The 20,833-nt window shown below is 42.6% G+C and overlaps 1 protein-coding gene across 1 annotated transcript in view; it reads right to left on the bottom strand.

Moving 5' to 3' along the window:
- Positions 1-244: 244 nt before the first annotated feature.
- The window catches only part of chchd6b (coiled-coil-helix-coiled-coil-helix domain containing 6b), a 46,933-nt gene continuing 26,344 nt past the window's right edge, over positions 245-20,833 (bottom strand). The window contains exons 7-8 of the mRNA XM_079157045.1: positions 14,450-14,585; positions 245-533 (exon numbers count right to left, since the gene is read on the bottom strand). Coding sequence (XP_079013171.1) covers positions 510-533; positions 14,450-14,585 — 160 coding nt within the window. The 3' untranslated portion in view covers positions 245-509. The remainder of the gene's footprint in view (positions 534-14,449; positions 14,586-20,833) is intronic.

Below are 20,833 nucleotides of genomic sequence, written 5' to 3'. Positions count from 1 at the left end.
CGTATGTATACATGTGTTCACTGTAGTGGGAAAACACGTCAATAGACACATATTAATCTGTTCTGCACTTCATTTATCCGTCATTCCCTTCTCTCTTAATGAGACCATGAGTATGGCACAGCATTGTCATAAGGATGCACACGACCCCATTTTCAGCAGTGGAAGCACTATTAGCGTGCCGTGACAAGAGGCAGCCATCCTCACAACACACACACACACACACACACACACAAGACACACAACCTGCAGTCTCATCATCACCGGACCACCGGGATTTATTTCAGCGACGGCAGGGGTGTGCCGCCGCAACATGACAATAAATCAACACATCATACACTCTGGAGTGACATGTCAAGATAATACACTCAAAAACCAAAGGAGGACGGGGAGTGGGGAGGAGGAGGGGGGGGTATTCAGTGATGGTGAATAAATAAATGGATGGATGGATAGGAGAAGATTTGATGCTCTCTCCTTCTTGACTTCTTCTCCTCCTGCTTTCTTTGGGATTCTCAGCCATGATTCGTCAGTGAGCTCTAAAAAAAAAAATAAAGAACAGGGGGAGGGAGACAAGAAAAGAGAAACCATCAAATTACAAATTTACATTACTGGGATCCAAAGAAGGGAAACTCACAAAAGTCAGGATGCATCATGGGAAATCTAATCCCTCACACAAAAACAAAGTCACACATTACAAAGGTAGTAAATGTTAAGTATCACCTCTATCCAATTTCTTTCAACCACAGCTCCTAAATGAAACAGCTCACAACAAGGTCTGAGGATTATTCAGAGTGACCAGGTCATGACTTCTGGAAAGAGACATTGCTTTTTAAGCACTTTGAGCACCTCAAGCTGAGTGCCAAATAGTCCCATTACATTGGAGAGAAGGTTGTAATCTCTACGGCCAATGTCTCCAAAACTAGGGAACTTAAATTTTGGGGTGAACTGTCGTTTTATGAAAAGTATAAAATCATAGCTTGCGATTTTGGGGGCGCTTTCTCTACGAGAGATGATCCTCGCTAACTTGGAAACACAGCTTCTTTGTCAGGAACTTTAGTTTAAAAAAAAAAAAGCAAAACTGTTGATGTAGACTAGCACAAAACTGGTCAACATTTCTCAGCCTTGAGAGTAAGAGATATATAAATGATGTACTGTGTTCCCAGTAAATTGTAGCGTGATGCGCGCGCTGCCCTGGAAGTGTTTGGCCTGCAGCAGTAGATGTGAGTTCTAACGCAGTGACTCACAGGAGCTGCAGGGAAAGTCTGAAGTGGTTTATTAGTACAATAAGCCAACAGCAGAGAGAGATTTTGGCCAGTGTGTTTTTTTTTTTGTGCAACAGCAAGAATTGCAACAGACCGAGTTCTTTACTCCACCGTAAAATCCAAAAGCTTGTTGCTGCCTTTTGCTTGCTCTGTACTGTTGCCATAGCACCAACGCTTAGCGCTGAAGTGACAGCACCAGACGAGGCAGACTGGTCATGAAGACGACTGTGGACGAGGGAGAAAGGGGTTGCAGAAGCAGACGGAGGTAACGTCATTTAACTCTATACTTCTAAATGTATGTAATATTTATATTTTATCATTTAATTTCTCCCTCTTGCCTCAGGTATTACCATCAGCCAAAAATAATGTCAGATTGATAAACATCCATCAATCCTTTATCCTGTTAGCTATCACATTAATAAGACTGTTGTTACTGTTAATAAGACTGTTGTTACTGTTGTGAACATGTGTGCCACAATGTAAACTCTATACCGCTGTTTCCTCGCCTTGTTTTAGCTGATGCAAATAAATTGGCTCTGCAAGAAATCAAAGAGTAACTTTGGTGTTTTCCAATGTTTATGTGTCTCAGTGAATCTTTTTAAAAAATGGGTCCAATATTGAGCGAGAACGCTGCAGACGGCAGATGCTAAACAGACTGCAATGTAATGGCTCAGGGCAGTTCCGCACAGTCATTGTACATCCACTTAAAGTATTTGTTTCTGCCACTGACAGATTGTTATCATAAGTCTCTGACAACATTATAGAAGCCTACAAAGAAATAAAAGGCTTTTCTTTACCTTTCACTTGATCCGGTCTGTTTGTTAATGTGCGTCACGTGATCTGTTGCTGGAAGACAGCTATGGACACGCGAGTGAGAGTGTGACCGATGGTTAAATGAACTCAAACTTAAGCTGGGTATTTACACTGGGCTTAAAATATAAAAACACAGCGCTAAAGAATCCAGAGTGGTGTATTAAAATGAGACAAGTGTATTAACCGTTACTGGAAGACAATGGACGGATGGAAATGCCTTTGGAATCGTCAACTTGTGCTGATGTAGTGTACGAAACACTGATTGACAACTAAACACCTCTTGCGTCAACACACATACAAACACAAAGCCACAGAGAAAGACACAGGGCAACCCAGGGTTAGTGAAGCATTAGCTGGGCGGGCTAGTTGGCATGCTAACTACCTCGGTGCTCGGCTGGCTGGCAGGCAGATATGCTGGCGGGCAGGTTAGCGGTTCACTTGCCAAGTGCATCCGAGGGCATCGCAGCCTGTGCCATTGAATTGGAGATGAGCGGCAAATGTGACAAGGGGATTTAGCTTTACCGTTCCACTCACGTCCCGAGACATAAAAGGGGGGACAGTGTGTATCTGCATATGTGCATGAAAGTGGCTCCGACTGTGTTCGCCGTAGTTCGTGCGGGCGTTAACGTGCGCGCAGGTGTGTGCGTGTGCGAGTGTGTGGCGGCAGTGCGCGTAGGTATTGCCACACTCGTATACAACAGTGTGATGGGAAATGATGCCTCATGCATAGTGTATGAAGCAGTCCCTGATTTCAAACTGACCCCCTGGCCCCTCCAACAGAACACACGGTTTAATTTGGTTCCCGGGTCCAGATTTGGACTGCCGCCATCATCCACACTTGGATAATTTAAAGACAGGAAAAGCTTTTTATGCACGGCAACTTGGGCAGGGAGGGCAGCCAAATATTCAAGCTCAAGGTCTGTGCCGGATTCAAGATGTACACTCAGTTGCCTGTTTATTAGGTACACCGAACTAAAGCTAATGCAGTCGGATCCGACAATAAATCCTTCCTTCATCAAGGTAAAATGTTGAAACATTTTTAAAGAGGTGCTGATTCAACTTCATGGTCATTCCAGAGGATGCACTTTGTGGTGCTGTTATACTGAGAGCTACTTCCAATTTTATTGTCACCCCATTTCCAGTATATCCGCTAGATGTTGTGGACTGAAGGTCCACTAATATCTCGTGTTGAGAAGTTGATTTTGTACGGAGCCTTTTCCTCTTATTCAAGAGCGTAGTCTTTCAATCTGAGAGCACGACTTATTGATTTCACGTTCAGATTTTGTAATGCTTTCCCTCAAAACCCCGTCGTCGCACTCAAATAGCCCTCGCTTGCGGTTGACATATGGATATTGCAGATACATTGTTGCTTGCATAGATTTCCTGTGCTCCAGCTTCAGGCCTTCTCCTCATACTCAGGCTGCTTCTGTGTGATCGTGAAACGTCTGATCCCACATTTCCCCTCTGCTCTTCTGTGCAATAACCCGGTCAAAATTCCCCAACCAATTGAATGCCGGGTGCAGTGCTGACCAATGAAATGATCCCTGCTTTGTTGCGGGTCGGTTCGGTTTACTAGATTGTCCCCGACAGGTGGTTAACTAAACCTGGTTCATCCACTTCTGCCGTCCAAGGCTTTATTACAGATGCAGCCACCTAGAAGTTACCCTCCCTCTGTGCTGGGTGCCGGGTCCTTGGATGAAAGGACGCTCCGATGGCACCATATGAGGATATCAGTTGCAATGGTTTACATCGACCAGGTGGATGTGGCTGTAATGCTAACGTTACTCTCATTTGGTTATCTTTTGTGTCGCTATCAGAGGGAATGAGTAAGTTCCAGGAATAATTTCTTCATTTACGCTTTCTTAACCTATTTCACATGAGTTGGAACCAATTATTACACTGTGTTGGTTCAAAAAGTGTAAAGTCGAAACAAACTATTTCACTTCATTAACACCGACTCTTGCCGAGATGGAAAAGGGTCCGTTGAGGTTAGATTGAATACACACACACACACACACACACACACAGTGACACACAGCATATAGACACACTAACACATGTTTTCTTCCACCTGCCAACTTTCATCCAATTAGTGAGCAGTGTGAGGAGCAGATAGATCGTTGTGTTTGTTGGCCTGGAATCGTAGAAGCAACTGTATACTGACAGCAGACCCACATGTAAACACATCTGCATCAAATGTAGGGAGACGCACACACACACACACACACACACACACACACACACACACACACACACACACACACACACACACACACACACACACACACACACACACACACACACACACACACACACACACACACTTTTCTCTGCGAAAAACAAAAATAATAGACAAGTAGAAAATCAATAGCCGTCTTCTCTGCTCAGTGCCAACAGCACTCAGTTCTCTCGCTCTCTCTGGAAGAACGGAGACAGTTGCCAGGCAGGGATGTCAGTCAGACGCTCGCAGAATGGCCGTGGCTTTGGCTGCTTAATAAAGACACAACTTTCACTGATTACACGGTCAGAAAGACAGCCAAACAGTCAATCAGTCAGTGCTCTGAGGAAGCCTCTTAATCAGTCAGACAGCTAGTTAGTTACACGCGCAGATCCATCGTAACCGTTGATTCACTCAAGTCTGTTTGTTGACGCTATGATGACGGCAAAGTTTTTGGGGGCATATTACCGGGATTCCATTGTAGCCAGCGGATATCCGGGCCAAGACTTGAGCAGGAAAAATAAAATTCTGTACACATAAAAAGACCAAATGACAACATGTCAGTGAGACTGAGCAGCTTGGATATCTAACAATAGGACAGTGAAGTTGATAATGACAACACCTCAGTCTACACCTAGTGAGTCCCTTTGTCACAATTTAAGAATCAATCACAGATTGTAATGATCGTAATGTTACAGAGATGGCGATCAGTGGATCGTAGCGGCACGGATGAGAAGTTTAGCTGGATGCTGATGGAGCGATGGGGGGGGGGGGGGGGGGGCATGAGAGAGCTAATCTTTATGTGCCCTGTGCATTTACAGGGCAGTCGCCATGGAGATTATGGATGTGAAGGAGAGGTGGGATGAAAGGAGGGAAAGAGAGAGAGAGAGAGAGACGTAAAGAGATATAAATATGTGTGAGTGCGCTTGTGAGGGCGATATGTACGGGTATATATCACAACACATATGTCAATGTTTCTTTTTAAATGTGTTACCAAAGCCCTACAAAGGAATGAAATGAAAATGAAAATGAAAAAATAAAAATAAACCTTCACCAACATGTCAAGTTGCACTTTACATCAATGCCGGTCCAAAATGTCATCACTTCATCATTTTATCATGTGTGTGAAATTGTTATAATTAGCAAAACAATTCTTGAGTTATGGCCAAAAATGTGTTTTATGAAGTCACCGTGTTAATCCTTTTTTCCTGTTTAATATTTCTATTAATAAATATAGTGCATGGAAAGAGAAACAAATGGCAGTTTAACAAAGACAATCAGAGTGCAAAAGTGGAAACATGAATAATAACGATGTAATCAAAAGAAAAACAAGCCATACCTTCTGCATGATAAAGATGTAATCATACTAATCAATGTTCAAACTAACTAAAGCAAAACAAAGTGAGCCAGTCAGGGGACAGAGATTGGCTTGATGGTTGCAGTCCTCTGGAAACCCAAATATGGTAATATGGGGAGGGACAGATTTGCCTGACGGCCCATATTAGTTTATTGCTGATATATCGTTATCTGCCCGTATGCTGTGTGATTTGCTTCGATATGGAAACATCGATTTTAAAGTATCCAATATAGAAAGTGTTGTTTGAGTGATTCAGGAATGGTATGGTCACACCGTTCTTCCAGCAGAGCGGACTGTTACTTCGTGAAAGGCAAACTGATATGAGCAGCAGGACGCAGACATCTGCAAAGTCAATCCAATATTTCACAACTAAGATAAGAGCTTTTTTGCCGAAGAGAAATACAGCTTGAATCAAGAAATGTAGCAGCAAATCAGCACAACAATTACAGTTATGGTTGTGTGCAGAGCTCCGCCCTCAGTGAAACAAAAAGGTGTCGAGAGAAACTAGCGCGACGAACTGAAATAAAACGAGTGCACATAAATTACGTAAATAAAATATTTAGTTTCTTTCTTTCAGGCAATGAGGCACAAATTAACAAATCCACCTCAACATCGTATCACTTGCTAGGTATTTGAATGAATGTCCCGGCATCTTCTTGTGATTGAAACTCCCTCTCCGCGCCGTTATGCGTAACTCGAAGGGAAAAGCAGGTCAAATTGTATCCCTGGTATCTCACAGAGCTGCCGCCGGATGTCACCGAAGGCTGCCTCGGGGCGGGAGTTGTCTTCGCGGTGTAATCAGGAAAGACAGAGATGACCCCCGTCTCCCGACTTTTGATTTGTAGTTGAGCTCTGATTCACCACAGAATATCAACACAGTCCGTACGATGCATCACACGGTTATTGTGCAGGGGCGCTCAGCCGGCTCCGGAGAGGCTCTTTCTCAAGTTTAGGAGTGTTTCATGAACAAGAGTGGCGATGTCGTCTCTGCAGGTGGAAAGCAAGGTTTTTGTGTTGGGAATACATAGAGTGAGTCAGATGTCACTGGCTGTAGCTCTGTCTGATGGCTGAGAAGTTCTCCGTGCATGCGGGAGAAGGAGCGGAGCAGGCCGCTGAGGTTTTTGCAGATGTTCTTCCGGTTTTGCTTTTTTTCAGGCGTTTTGGTCAGTAATAAGGCTTCTGCAATTAGTCGGCCTAATCAATGACGTTGAAGCTGTAAACGCATCAACATCCAGATTTTAAATCAACAAATATATATATTTTGATTACGATATCTGTATTTAAGATTTCAGGGGTTTGCGTATTTCGTTGTGTGTTGCATTATACAAGGACAGTCTACATTTTGTCAAATAAAATACACTTAAATGAACTTGATGAAATGGTTAATTAGATTTTTTTTGGAAGAAAATGATTGGTTTAGATGACTCGACTAATCTGTAAAATAGTCAATAGATTGATCAACAGAAAATGAGTCATAAGTTACAGCCCTTGACAGCAAGAAGTCGGAAGTGTTGGATAAAATGCAAAACATTTGTAGGATTTTTGATATATTCCAATGTCCTATTCCATTGATCGCTACTCCCGGAGCCCTAATTAGTTCATCCTTTAAGTCTCATGGGATGTTTGAGGCAGATTTAAAGAAACTTCCTCCAGGCATTCCTAAGATACTACATTCACTAAACATAAAACATAATGCCTCTGGCCGCCGCTATCATAAACTGTGGAGGCATAAAACTAAGAGGTAGGTAATCTCAATAGTAATACGGTAGTTTATTTATGGAGAGCAAAAATACACACAGTACATCGTGTTAGTATTGGTACAGACGTACAGCAAGTAGCAATCACACAAAAGCTATAATCAGTGTATGCTTGTATTTTATAATGCGGATATTAATAAAAGGGATATTACCATATACAGAACAGTGTTTGTGTGTGTGTGTGTGTGTGTGTGTGTGTGCAGGACCAGATTACTGCTGAATAGAGTGGCTCTGTTATCAGATCAGAGTTGGCAGGCCGGCCAAGGCTCACAGTGGGGCTCACCACCTGCAACTACAGATAGCCATACATAAACTTTATTTATCTTTTTTTTTTGTCTCAGTCTCTCCTTTCTATCCCACAGTGGTGATTGACAGATCATCCTCTCCTCTTTCTTCTTCCTTCCATACTTTCTGTCATCCCCTCATCCCCTCCGCTGACATAAACCTCTCCTCTCCTCTTTACTCGTGCTCTCTACATTCCTCCCATCGTCTCCTCATTCCTACTGTATCTCTCCTTTACAGTTTTCTATTAACCCTTCTTCACTGACAGGCACCCTTAAGCCTCTACCTCCCCTACTTTTCCTCTCTTTCATCGGTCTTCATCCATTCCCCCATTGACAGGCACCTTCTATTCGTCATCCCGGCAAACAAAAACGCATCCCTCATTTTTTTTTTCCTCCCCTCTTTTTAGCTGGAAATGGCAAAATTCCTCTTCCTTTCAATCAATTTCTCCACCTGGACACACCAAACAGGTTTGAATGGAGACGTCTTGATTTTTTTGTTGTTGCTGTGATTTGCTGTGGCAGGAAGACAGAGATATAGTCTGCCATTACTGAAGACATTCAGGAAGGTTTAACCATTTCCCTGGACTGAATGTTGTCTGAGAGGTGCTTAAGATGCTGCTGGCACTACATTTAGAAATGGACGGCTCCTTAAGAAAACGTTGTCGAGTCAGTTTGTAGTTTGAAGTGGCTGGTGTGGAAAATGTCAACTTAAATGTTTTGAAGAACGGGAGATAGCTCGAGTTTACGTAGACACAGAAGATGCACAGATCCTGACACACACACACAGATGCAACACACAAACGGCACAACTGATGGAGGTGACATTTAGAGAGTAGCACTTAAACGTAACTTAATTTTTGTCCTTTGTCACTAAAGCTCTGAGGAACTCAAGATGAGTATTGTTGCCCATGATAGCTGTATACTGGGGTTACAGCAAACAATTATTTACACAATTGATTAATTAAGTCATTGTTTATTTCTTCTATTAATCATTTTGCATAAACATTGTGGGAAAAATTGTTAAAAGAAAATACCCAACACAAGTTCCCAGAGCCCAAGTTGAGCCCAGAAAGGAGATTTTCTGTCAATCAACATATTGATGAATGGAGTCTTAACCAAATTCTTAAATCCAGCCCAAGTCTTCCAACAGCTCCATGAAAAAGGAAACACCAAAATGTCCTGGCCGTGTAAAACGCAAGTTTTAAAAAGTGCAACAACACAAACTTGCACACCGATAGAGAACCAAGCTCCTCCCACCCACTGATTAGTGTCACACAATAGAGGTGTGATCTGGGAAAGTGTCCGTACAGTGTAACACATATGGGCTTGAAATGTTCTATAATGGAAATAGTTTACCAAAGTTGCCAGTCAGCAAAACTCTACCTCAGTCCCCAGCAAGAGGATTTGGTCTTTGACACTTGCACTACCGTCTGTTCAAAATAAATGAAAATAAAATAAACTAATGCATAATTTGCTTTGTTCATCCTCATGTATCGGATTTTCACCGAAATGCGACTCCTAAACTCGGGTATGAACCCAACCGTGACTTCTGTGTAATGTCATTTGCATATTATCAGCCCCCCGCCAGGACCATCAACATCCTCCGAGTATATTTTCTACCTTTTTCAAAATGTACTATTTAAAAGCAACAACTGAGAATAAACAGATCGCTGATTACCTTTACAAAATATCCCCATATATATATATATATAAGTACAAAAATAATCTGTTCCACTTACTCTTTAGCTTCAGCAACGCTCTGCTTCTGCCTCAGTAATCAAGGCAGAACTAGAGCGGCACTTCACCAAACATCTCAGAGGCCAGCACACGCTGATAACGGACACCGCGTTCAGGAGGCCGACGCGTTCAAGTGGGTCAAGTGTGTGGGATACATTAGCAAGCGTTGCGACAATGCTGCTGGCCGCTGCTAATGGTATTAAATGGCACAGCGCTAGCATTCTGCAAATGGTTGGCACTGGAGCCGTTTGAGTATTGGGGGGGGGGGGGGGGGGGGGGCTGACACTTACAGTAAGTGTCGGTTTGTTCTTGAACGTGACTTTGAGGACGGGTGTGTTTTGTTTCGCTGAGGAGGTTGAAAGAGAGGAAAGATGATGAGAGGTAAAGGGTGAACTCACGGCGTCTCTCATGGGCTTACACTCACGCAAACGCATTAATGCAAGCCCGCTAACACACACACACACTGTCCTATCACAATGACCATATACTGACAAAATATAAGATAACCAAAAAAGAGACAAAACCCACAAAGCTTCATGGGACGCAGGGCCTTGGTGAGCTGACATTTACCCTGCATCCTCAACACACACACGGACACACACACACACTCTTAAGGTGACATATGCATGACAATGGCCCAACCAGAGACAGGAGAGGGACAGGGGTGTGTGTGTGTGTGTGTGTGTAGGGGGGGCGCCAGGCCATATCCTGAAGCAGCCATCTTTAATGGATGGCAGAGGGCAGTATGTGTGTATGTGTGTGTGCATGCATGAATCATAAAACATAAAAGAACTTTTGAGTGACATATAAGGAAGGCTGTGCCACTGTAGATAGTGAGTTGGGTGGACTTCAAGCGGGAGACAGAAATAGTAAGATAGATACTCTCGTGATGTTCAGATCAAGACAGAGACAGAGAAGCAGCCCACGGGCTCCATACGCAGGTTGATTGACAAACAGACGGGCTGAACAGTATACTATATATACACACAGTAGATATATACAGTAGAGCCCATATGAATAAACTCTCGGGAAATGATACAGGTCAGTGTTAGCTGGGCGACAGACAGAACTGATCCAAGCCAGGACGGAATGGACCTGCTGCTGCTGTGAGTCATGAACACAAACTTTACTTACATGACTCCATGATACAGAGAATACCAGATGCCTACGTGGGAAATGGTAGGTTTCAGGCAGACGGACGGTATTAGATAGGTGTTCATTCATGTGCAGAAAGACACAAAAGAGAGGAAGAGAACTAAAACGATTAATTTTGGGGAGAAAATTACAGCATTCTTCCTTTTAATCACAGGGAAGAATGCATCTGCTTCAGAAAAATCCTTAAAAGCACAAACAGAGAACAAAAGAACAGAGCTTTTAAGCTGTCGCGAGGTTTCAGCCGGCTAGAAGCTTTGCTGTCTGTTGAGCAGTCATGTTATTGTGGCACAACGCTGACTGCATCCAATTACATTGTGTGTCTTTTCTAACTCACTAGCTATTTTATCTACCCATAAAAAGCCAGTTTATTTGGCTTGTTAGTTTAAATAAAATGCCTATATGTTGGTGTCTTATTGTCGTCCTTCAGCGCAGCAGATAAGTGGATAATAAGATAACATTACAACATCTGACATCATGTTCGGACATTTGGTTGTTGAATTGTTGGCTTTCTGATGACACAATCAGATGTTTTTTCAAAGACTTTCTGAATGCGACAAATCAACAGTTTCCAAAACGTGACATTTTGCCTTGTAATCTTTCACATCGTCACTCGCAGTACTTGATGAGCTCATGGCAGGTGAATGTAATTACCTAAAAACCTTCTGTTCCCCTTTTCTGAACGAACACACAGGCACCTCATTCAGGCAAAGGCAAAACTTCCATTACTCACAGTCTCGCCCTTAACAAAATGTTTCCTCCAGGGTCTATAGAATATCACATTTCATAATGAAATATGATCCAGTGCGCGTCTCTCATTACTAAATCTGCAGTGCTTATTGCTCCCTGTTGACCCTTTACTACCTGCAGCCATACTGAAACTTCACCTTGTAAAACTCTCGTCCAAGTGCTCTGCACTGCCAAGCTGCTGGCTCTGTCACATCCATTTATAGACAGGCAGACTGGACAGCTGCCGGTGTGTCCGGAGGGGTCTTAGGACCGCCCACTCATTTCTTTTCATTAAGGCTGAATAAGGGGGAGCCTCCAGTGGCAGCTCTACTACCTCTCTATTTGACCTAATCTCAGCCATTTGGGTATCACTCCGAAGTGCTGTTTCAGTATTCACCATTAACCCGGCAGTGCTAATTACTTCCATTGAAAACTAAGAAAGGCGTAAGCTCTAAAACGGAACCTGTTTTATCGACAGAAGTCTTAAAAATCCATTTTTTAATCTGTGTAATACATATATAGATTGTGATGATTCCAATTCAATTTGCTTAAACGAGCTGTGTGTCAACCTCTGTGTGTCAAAGTACCACAATTATCTTCCCTTTGTTTTCAGAACACCGGCATGCGTCTATCCCCTTCGCCTCCCACAATGTCTTTTCCTCACATCTCCCCCCCCCCCCCCCCCCCTTCAACTCACCCATTTCTCAACGTTTGAAAACCTCCGGACCAGATCAACACGTAACACTTCAGAGCCCCCCAAAAGCCTCAATAGCAATTTATAAAAACCATTAAGACAATTATTTGTCACTTGCAGTTGTCACTTAAAATGTCTTTAAAAAAAGCTTACTAATGCCCAGCGCTTTTTATTATTTAAAACTGCAAAACACTTATTCACAGATATGAATAGTGAGTGGGAGAAAAGATCACAGCCAGGCAGAGATGCAGCAGGTTTGCGTGACGCGAGCCCGTCTTCACGTCTGTTTGTGGACCTAAGTGGACCCCCTTTGGACAAATCGGATCCAGTGACTTTCGCGAGAACCTGGATTAAAGCAGGACATCGTCTCTCCTCTTCTCGGATACCGGGACGGCAAAGAGAAGAAGCCAAGCCAAGGTCTGAGTGTCGGGTTGGGATAGTGCCAAACCTACCGAGGACCCTCCAGAGCTCCGTGGCTATAGCATCTGGAGCTAATGCGCTGGCTAATGTGACAAAGTGTGCCGTGAAGAGCAGAGAAATAGGCGTTCATTTAGGAAGGGGGGGGGGGGGGGCGAAAGGGGGATGGGAACTGGTGCTAAAGAGATGGATCAACAATGACAGCAGCATGAAAGACCCACGGAATAGCAGATAATACTCCAGATGTGTGACAGATGTAAAGGGTATAATATAGGATGTGTATTGGATGTGCAGTTCAATTGGACACTTCAGTGTAAGTTTACACATCTATATCTTGAATCTTGAAACATTTATATGTTGAAGTTTGAGCATGGGATGGAGCAATCGTCTGAAGTCTTAAAGGTCAACCTGAAAATCCAACCGTCTTCAGAGGAGCGAGATTTCATCTCTGTTAGATTATCCCCCAAAAAAGAAAGGTTAGACGGAGAAGATGTCAGCGATAAAATGTTTTGGATCGAGATTCTTCTTTTCAAAGTGAGACAGCAACTGCGGGGAATTTTAAAAAAAAGGTGCCAACTCTTAGAATTGTCTGGCTTTCAGGTGAACAAAAGTGAGAATACAGTTCCGTCATTCAACACTTTAGCACCAACAGAGATCTAAAACAATAAGTGTTCCGTAGAGCACTGTAATGTTTGGCTTCTAAACCACTGCCTGGAAAGGACTAGACCTCATGTATCAACGTCAGTCAGATCCACCTTCTGCCACTAGAGTAGAAGTTGTGGACTTTTCATCGCTATTCAGAGTGTAAGGTCTGAGCCCGCTCTGGCTTTCAGGCCACAACACTTTCCCTCACAGACCTTGAGTGCAGCGTTGATGCGTTCGATACAGACTGAAGCTTTTCTTTCTCATTCGTTTGACCTTTTACTCTCGCTTTCTGTCTCTTCTGTGTTTTCTCTCTCCCTTTTTTCTCCTCTTCACACTCACTCTGTCAAGGATATGCCTGATTGAATCTGTATTAAACAAGTGCCTCAAAAGAAAAACAGCTTGCCTTTACTCTGCACTTTACTCTGACACTTACAATCTGAATTTATACAACACATGCTCACAGAAGACTGACCCACGTACAAACACACAGATTTTCCCTCAAAGAGCACCATCCCACTAGTAAATGGATCTTTTGAACCAGTTTAAAAAAAGACTGATTGCTTTTATTGTGAGCCTTTGCCTCGCTTTTATCGACCGTTTAACACTGCCAAATTCACCAATTGTTGTTCTTGTGCCTTTTATCTACTTTGGAGCAGTATCAGTGCATTTTGTCGTGATAATAATGTGCAAATTGCATCCAGTCATTACTGGGTTTTTTTAATGGAGAAATTGGGTAAAATAAGCACTTTGTAGATAAGCGTAGTGTCTGAACATTATTTGCGAAAGTGTCAGCAGAAATGCATTTCAAAGAGCTGAATGCCCAAACTGATTTTGAATAGACTAATAACGGTGTAATCTTCCTATCACAAAGTTCCAAAAACACGGTGCACGCCTGGTGACTTATAAATCCGCTCAATAAGCATGTGTCATTGATTTAGCGTCCTATCTGAAGTGTGGAAGTAACCCAACGTGCAGATTACAGTTCTCAGAAATGAACTGATTCCGTATCAGGACTGAAAGGATTACTGGTCGCTTCACCTTTGTTGTTCCACCATCAGTGTCACTGCCAAGCTCCTTCCAGGTCTCACTAATTACCTGATCTCCTCTTTTATTTTATTTTAAAAAGGGAAACAAATTAAACAAATATGATCTGAAAGGGAAAAGGAGCTACTCCAAGTACTCTGGCCAAGTGTGATACTCAAAGGGAATGAGCAAGGAGTGATTATGGTAATAACTAAACAATAGGAGTGGGACATTGATTGAAAGTAGAGATGTGTGGAGTTACCCGTCTCTCTCAAACACATACACACACACACACACACATATACAGCAGTCTAGTACACCAACGCTCCCCCACACCCACATACAGTGTGTAGCCCTCGCCCACCTTCTTGCATTGCTGGACACAGGTCATGTACTGTCTGGCCAGGCCGGAGCAGCGCAGGGTCTGCTGCGGATTGTCTCTGTAGCACTGGAGCACCCGGGCCTGCAGCTCACCGCACACAGACGCAGTCTGCCGAGGGCTACGTGGGAAACAGAGAGGAGAGTCAGTGGGACGAGAACACCGACAACGTCTTCATTCACTGTGTGCGCTCAAACCTCCTGGCGACAATTATCCCGTTGTGCATATGTTCCATCTTCCTTTTGACACATCATTTCAGATTAATGCTATAAGACTTTTTTTGGAAGTAAGAGTGACACATTATACCCTTTTAATCAAATAAAACAGCATGATCCTTCATTCTCTATAAATCTGTTCTGAATTGTGTTCGCTTTGAAGCTCATCACATTAGATAGATGGAGCATATATGAAGCTGCTTCTTTACCAACCCTGGGTCTCATGGTCATAGCTTTGACTTTAATTCTCAATTATGATTGTTACGATGACATTTTGCTGACAAACTTCGAGCTGAGATCAGACGTGGAGGAGCGTAAAAGTCACATGATCAGACAGATTATAAACAGCCATGAAACTAAGATCTATAGGTGGTAAAATTAAATAAATAGAACTATCCCTTAATGTTGAGTCAAAGCACTGTAAAGCTGTAACATATGTCAAGCACTATGCTAAGATAACATTAGCTAAGGTGCAGTACAGTATAAACCTACAGTTTCAGTCTAAGATGAAAAGATAAAGATGGGGTACCAATACCAAATAAGTCATTTTTACTGTAATTGCCAAATTTAAATTTGAAAACGTCAGGTTTGTGCAAACAGAAAATAGGTCCGTGTGACTTAACGTCACCTACTCCACCACAGTATGAGCAGCACCGTCTGTGTGATGTCATTAAATCTCATGAGGAGCAAAATAAAATAAAAATACTTGAGAGTGTTTACGGTTTGTTTTAGTCACAGTTGGAGAAGCTAAGACAGTTCCAAAGGCTTCAAGGTGCAGCCTGTGGAGAAAGATGAATTATGCATCGACAAAGCAGCTTACGAGTCAAAGTCAAACTTTCTCTTTTCTTTTTATCTGACTAACACATACAGTACATGTGGGTGTAGACAAAGGCACACAATCAAGTACACGCACAAACAAGTACACACACGCACACAGACACACACAGGTAGTGAATGCTAATCCTACATGAGGGTAATCCTTGAGTGCTCTGTTGCTTGGAGTAATTTACCTGCTGTTGTGACAGAACTCGTAACGGGAAGGATTGGGATATGGATATGTACACACACGAGCACACACACACACACACAGACAAAGACACCTTATCATTCACAGTACTGCATCTTGTACAACCTCTCATATGCGCACTCAGTCCACTAGCAACAGAATAGTACAAAATAGAATACAACAGAACAGAACGGATCAGAACAGAACAGAACACAGTAGAACAGAATAGAGTATATGGAACATAACAAAATAGAAGATAACATAACAGAATAGACCAGAATATAATAGCACAACAGGATAGAATAGAAAAAAACATATAACTGAAGAAAATAGAATTGTATAGAACACGGTGAGTCCATTAAGTAGATCATATAGTAAATCACACATGATCGTTTTTTGCTTTTGCCCAACTTTCATGGAATTATAGAACACCTAAATGAATTCTCATTCGTGACAACTTTTGTTAAGTTGAGATTGTTTTGTCAACTGCTGTCAATAAAGAACTTCACCTCAACTAGAATAGAACAGAGGTCCTCTCCCGCTGTGTGCACGCTACGTGTAACACTAGACAAGACTGAAAAAGAGGGAAAGAGTGAGAATTAGAGTTCAGTCTGACGAGGAGAGGCGTGGCTTCCTTTAACATGATGGGACATGCCTATTTATTTTGGGCAGCTGACCACCTGACATTCACATACGCAATCATGCGCACACACACATATAAAAACACACACACACTGCCCTCATGCTATCCCTCAAAGCAATTACAGAATCATGCACATACGAATGAGCTCAGTAGTCTCTGCCTTCACTGACAAACGCACACAATAAATATGTGTGCGTGTGTTTGAACTGTGCTTCGTAAATGTGCTGCACGTGTGTGAGATTAACTGTACACACGGAGGACTGGGGGGAGAAATTCCTCCGCATTGGTATGTGTATTGTGTATTGTGTAGTCTGAGTGTGTGTGTGTTGTGTGTGTGTGTGCAGTGAAGGGTAGAGCGACAGGATTAAATAAATCACTGGCAGAGAGAATATTCATGAATAGAGAAGTGAATGCAACCTGAGAGAGAGAGAGAGAGAGAGACGTGACAGCGACTTATTAAATGATAAATAACCGTTGCAGCTCACAAGCGTAGACAAACAGGAACCCATGGCAACCATCACAGTCTGCGTTTTACCGTTGCCCCGCCCCTCTGTGCCCAGGATGACAGTTGAATATTGGTGCACATTGCGTAACGTTTGGCCAACAGATCATGTAGCTGGGACACCTGACAAGGCGTTATCGTGGTCTGTATAATTCACTAGCTGATGTTAATAAGAGCCACAAGAGTTTCAATCATATTAAAGCAAGCTGGACACTTCTGAGGTGTGTTGGTATCATTCAAATACTTCATTATTATGATGAATACGAGTTTGAAAAGAGAGGATTTGCCACGGTCAGCTGCTCTTGTATTGTTAATTTGTATTGTTGCACTAAAAAAAAAAAGGAGAAGGGAGTTGTTGTGTTGGTCACTTTAAAATCCGTCGCCAAGAGTTTCAATCACATGATTAAAATTCTACGACCGGCTGATGTTTGGCTGCACTGTGACAGCTGGTCGGCATTCTGAATCACTCGCTAAGAGGAGGAGATAACGGCAACAATAGCCCAAAGGTATTAACTCAAGCTCAAATAGGAAAGAAAAAACTATTCTCAATTCAACAAGAGAAACTTTCTGATACCAGGAGTGTTTTAATAATGGAATCTGAAGCAGAAAATTGCCTCTGCTAATCTCCACCAACTGCTTCGTTTGACTGAAATTAAAGGTGAGCTCTTATTGGAAAAAAACATTAGCCGCCCCAGCTAGTTTGATAGCCAACTTTTGCAGGGAGAGGAAGCAAAACACAACGCTGTCATTTTCTTTCCGCCTGTGACGTTTTGCATAAATACGTGCGCGAGTCGGGGCAGAAAGATTAGGTTCAAATTGTATTTCATTATTTCTTTTCGTCTCACCTTGGCTGTGTGTGGTTTTCATGAAGAGAGCTCAAGTTGTGAGTTGCTGCAAAGCGTGACATTGGGGAATAAAGCAATAAGAAGAAAAAGGAGAAATCGTACTGGCGTAGCGTTTTATTATTCTCTCTTTGTCTTAGTGTGTGGTGTGAACAGTTATTAATGCATGATGACAAGGATTTGGGTCCTTTTAAAGCAGCAGCCATGGCATTGTACTTTTGGATTTCATGTCACTGCCGGGGTGAGATCAAGAAGAATAACAGAGCATGCATCGGGTATTGTGAGAGGCTTTGTAAAGCTTTTATGACGCTACCACAAGGATAAGATCCACAACATCACATTTCAACTGGCAGAACTCTTACCGTCACAATCACATCCAATGAGATGGATCATAAAGAACATTAAAAGGTCCGTCTGAGGACTGACGGAACTCAGAAGCCACCATTATTGTGGTCGTCATAATAATCACTTATCGTACCTTAAGGGATCCAACAAACTAAATCATAAGCTCATAATCTGACAACACCCTAAAAAAACCTCACAAAGGGAAATCTTAAGTCTACGTCTCTGAATGGGAACAGCAATCAAAAACAACTACTGACGACAGACAGAACTCTGTCCGTATCTGCTGACAGCTGAAGTGCTGAAGGGAGATAGGAACGTAGGAACGTAGGAGAACAATTGTCTCTCTGTTAGCCTAGCTGATTGATCCCCACCAAACTCACTTTGCGGGAGTATAGGGAGGGAGCGATGGGAGGGGATAAGGAGAGTGTTCCATTAAAACAGGTGACACGCGGTAACAAGATAAGGGGCACATGTGCACGTGTGTTACATCTCACCGCTGATAGCTTTTCAATCAGCAGACCTCGCGGTTGGACGAATCACTCGAGTTGCGGGCGATGTGGGGTGAGGCGCGCTCTCTGGAGCGTTTCCCTGCCACCACCTTCCATCGCTAGCCTTTTTTATCATCAACTGTTTCAACTCCGGTTTTCTGTCTTTTATTTGGAAAGCCCATTTCTTTTGATAACAACTTCACCTTTCCTGTAAAACAACAACAACAACACTGTAGCTTTTCAAAAACGAAAAAGATTAGTAATCTGTTACTCTGGCTCTTATCGAGGAAACTGTATTACGTACAACCTGCTGCATGTCACACTGCTCGGCTCAGTGAGTGTTAGCTATTCTACTGAATTTCAAATGTCGCTCGTCCTGTGCTGTCCCTTTGTGTTACTATGTATGAGAGGTCCTGTTATTCTTGTCCTCTGTGCCAATATGTATCTATTATTCCATTGATACGTCACAAATAGTTGTTTCTGCTATTTTAATGCTCAAAATGTTGCATTTAGCATCTTAAAAGGTGGTATGAACGCAATGTCCACAGTGTGATTCCCATGCTTCCTGTCTCTGAACTGTGACGGGATGTACATCTGTTAATTGATGCAGCAGTGAAAAATGTAACACGTGAATTTACACTTGCTTGTCTTCTCACATGTATCTACTGTAACTGCACAGACCAACTCTGAGCTGTCTGTGGTTCTTTTGCAGGATTGTTTGTGTGTGTAGGTGTTTCTATATATATATATATATACTGTACAGAGGCAGTCAAAGAGAGGCAGTGTGAGTGTGTAAGTGACTGCAGCCTTCTGTCTTAATGGTAAATCTTTGCTGCACCACACAGTGCAGACAGGTTTTGTCTCTTGTAATGACTCGGAGTCTTCTACCTTGTGGGCCACAGAGATCCTTACAGTTCGCTACCTGTCTGTTTCATTAATTGGACACGCCACACACACACACACACACACACACACACACACACACACACACACACACACACACACACACACACACACACACACACACACACACACACACACACACACACACACACACACACACACACACACACACAATAAAGTAGATATAACAAACCCACATGAAAGAAGGCTTTTAACCACAAACTGTCAGCAGTTCCTTCACGGTGAATCCTCACAGACACATCCACCTGAGGTTCCCTTAGGTTCTGTCTTTGCTAACACTTTGAGGGTAACAAGTTTTTTCTAAGAGGATTAATGTATTTTTTAGATTCTAAGGTAAGCTAAACTGCAATGTTGTGGGTCTCTTGGGTGAGGTATTTCTGTGGAACCTGGGTAGTCTGATACCCCGAGGCAAGGCTAACGGATAAACCTTTCTAAAATGCCCCTATGCAGTTGCGCAAGGAGTAGAAAATAGCACTAAATAACATTTTACCGCTCAGCGTGTCCCCACTCGAGGATAATGTTTTAGACAGTGTGACCTGTCAAGGGTAGGAAAAGGGAGGCAATAACCCGAGAGGCTTCCTTCCACCCTGCAATCAACAGAGTGCCCTCCTCAGGTGTGAGAGGCAGCTTTTAGCGTCAACTTTTGCACTTAAACTATTCGGAAGCGGTTCGGAATCACAGCTAGGAATTAGCGGCCAAAGTGGGACCACCACAACTGGCAACAAACAACTGGAAATGACTAGAAGGAGTTTGAGACGGTGGTGTCCCTTATTGAAAAGCGCTGTAGCTGAAAGACGCTTCTAGGGAAACGGTGAATTAGCAGCAGCTATAAATGCTGTGATACATTGCATTGAATAATTGTTGTGCAACTCTATATTATATATTTGTCCCTATCAAATAAACATTAAATGAATGAATACATGTCTTCCTCTGCTTTTCCTCGTGGTGAATCTGCTGACCATAACCACTGCATACAGAAAAGCCCCAATCCCCTCCTCCTCCACTGAATAATGTGCTATGGCTGAGTCTGATCTCCAAAACAATCTATTCCATTTCGTTCTTTAAAATATGCATATTCTATTTCTTTCTTTCAGCAATTCACTCTTAAATGATCTCTTCATAATTACAGGATTATGGAGTCCTGACTTTTTCACTCCTTATTTAGGCACCTATCATTCTGCAGTTGTCATTAATTCAACCAAACTACACAGAGGAAGAAGAACCACACGAGTCACCTGCCTTTGAGATCACCACTCTTCATTCTCATACCTACAGAAAATATGAAGACAGAAGAGGATAGAAGTTCCAAGAAAAAAGATGCTGAGGACAATAAATAAAAGACAAAATCACAACCGTGGGCAGAGGAAGAACAAGTGTGAGTGAGATCGAAAAAATCTTGTATAA

This window comes from Pholis gunnellus (assembly GCF_910591455.1).
Source record: "Pholis gunnellus genome assembly, chromosome: 3".
Taxonomy (NCBI): domain Eukaryota; kingdom Metazoa; phylum Chordata; class Actinopteri; order Perciformes; family Pholidae; genus Pholis; species Pholis gunnellus.
This window is presented reverse-complemented; position numbering and strand designations above follow the sequence as displayed.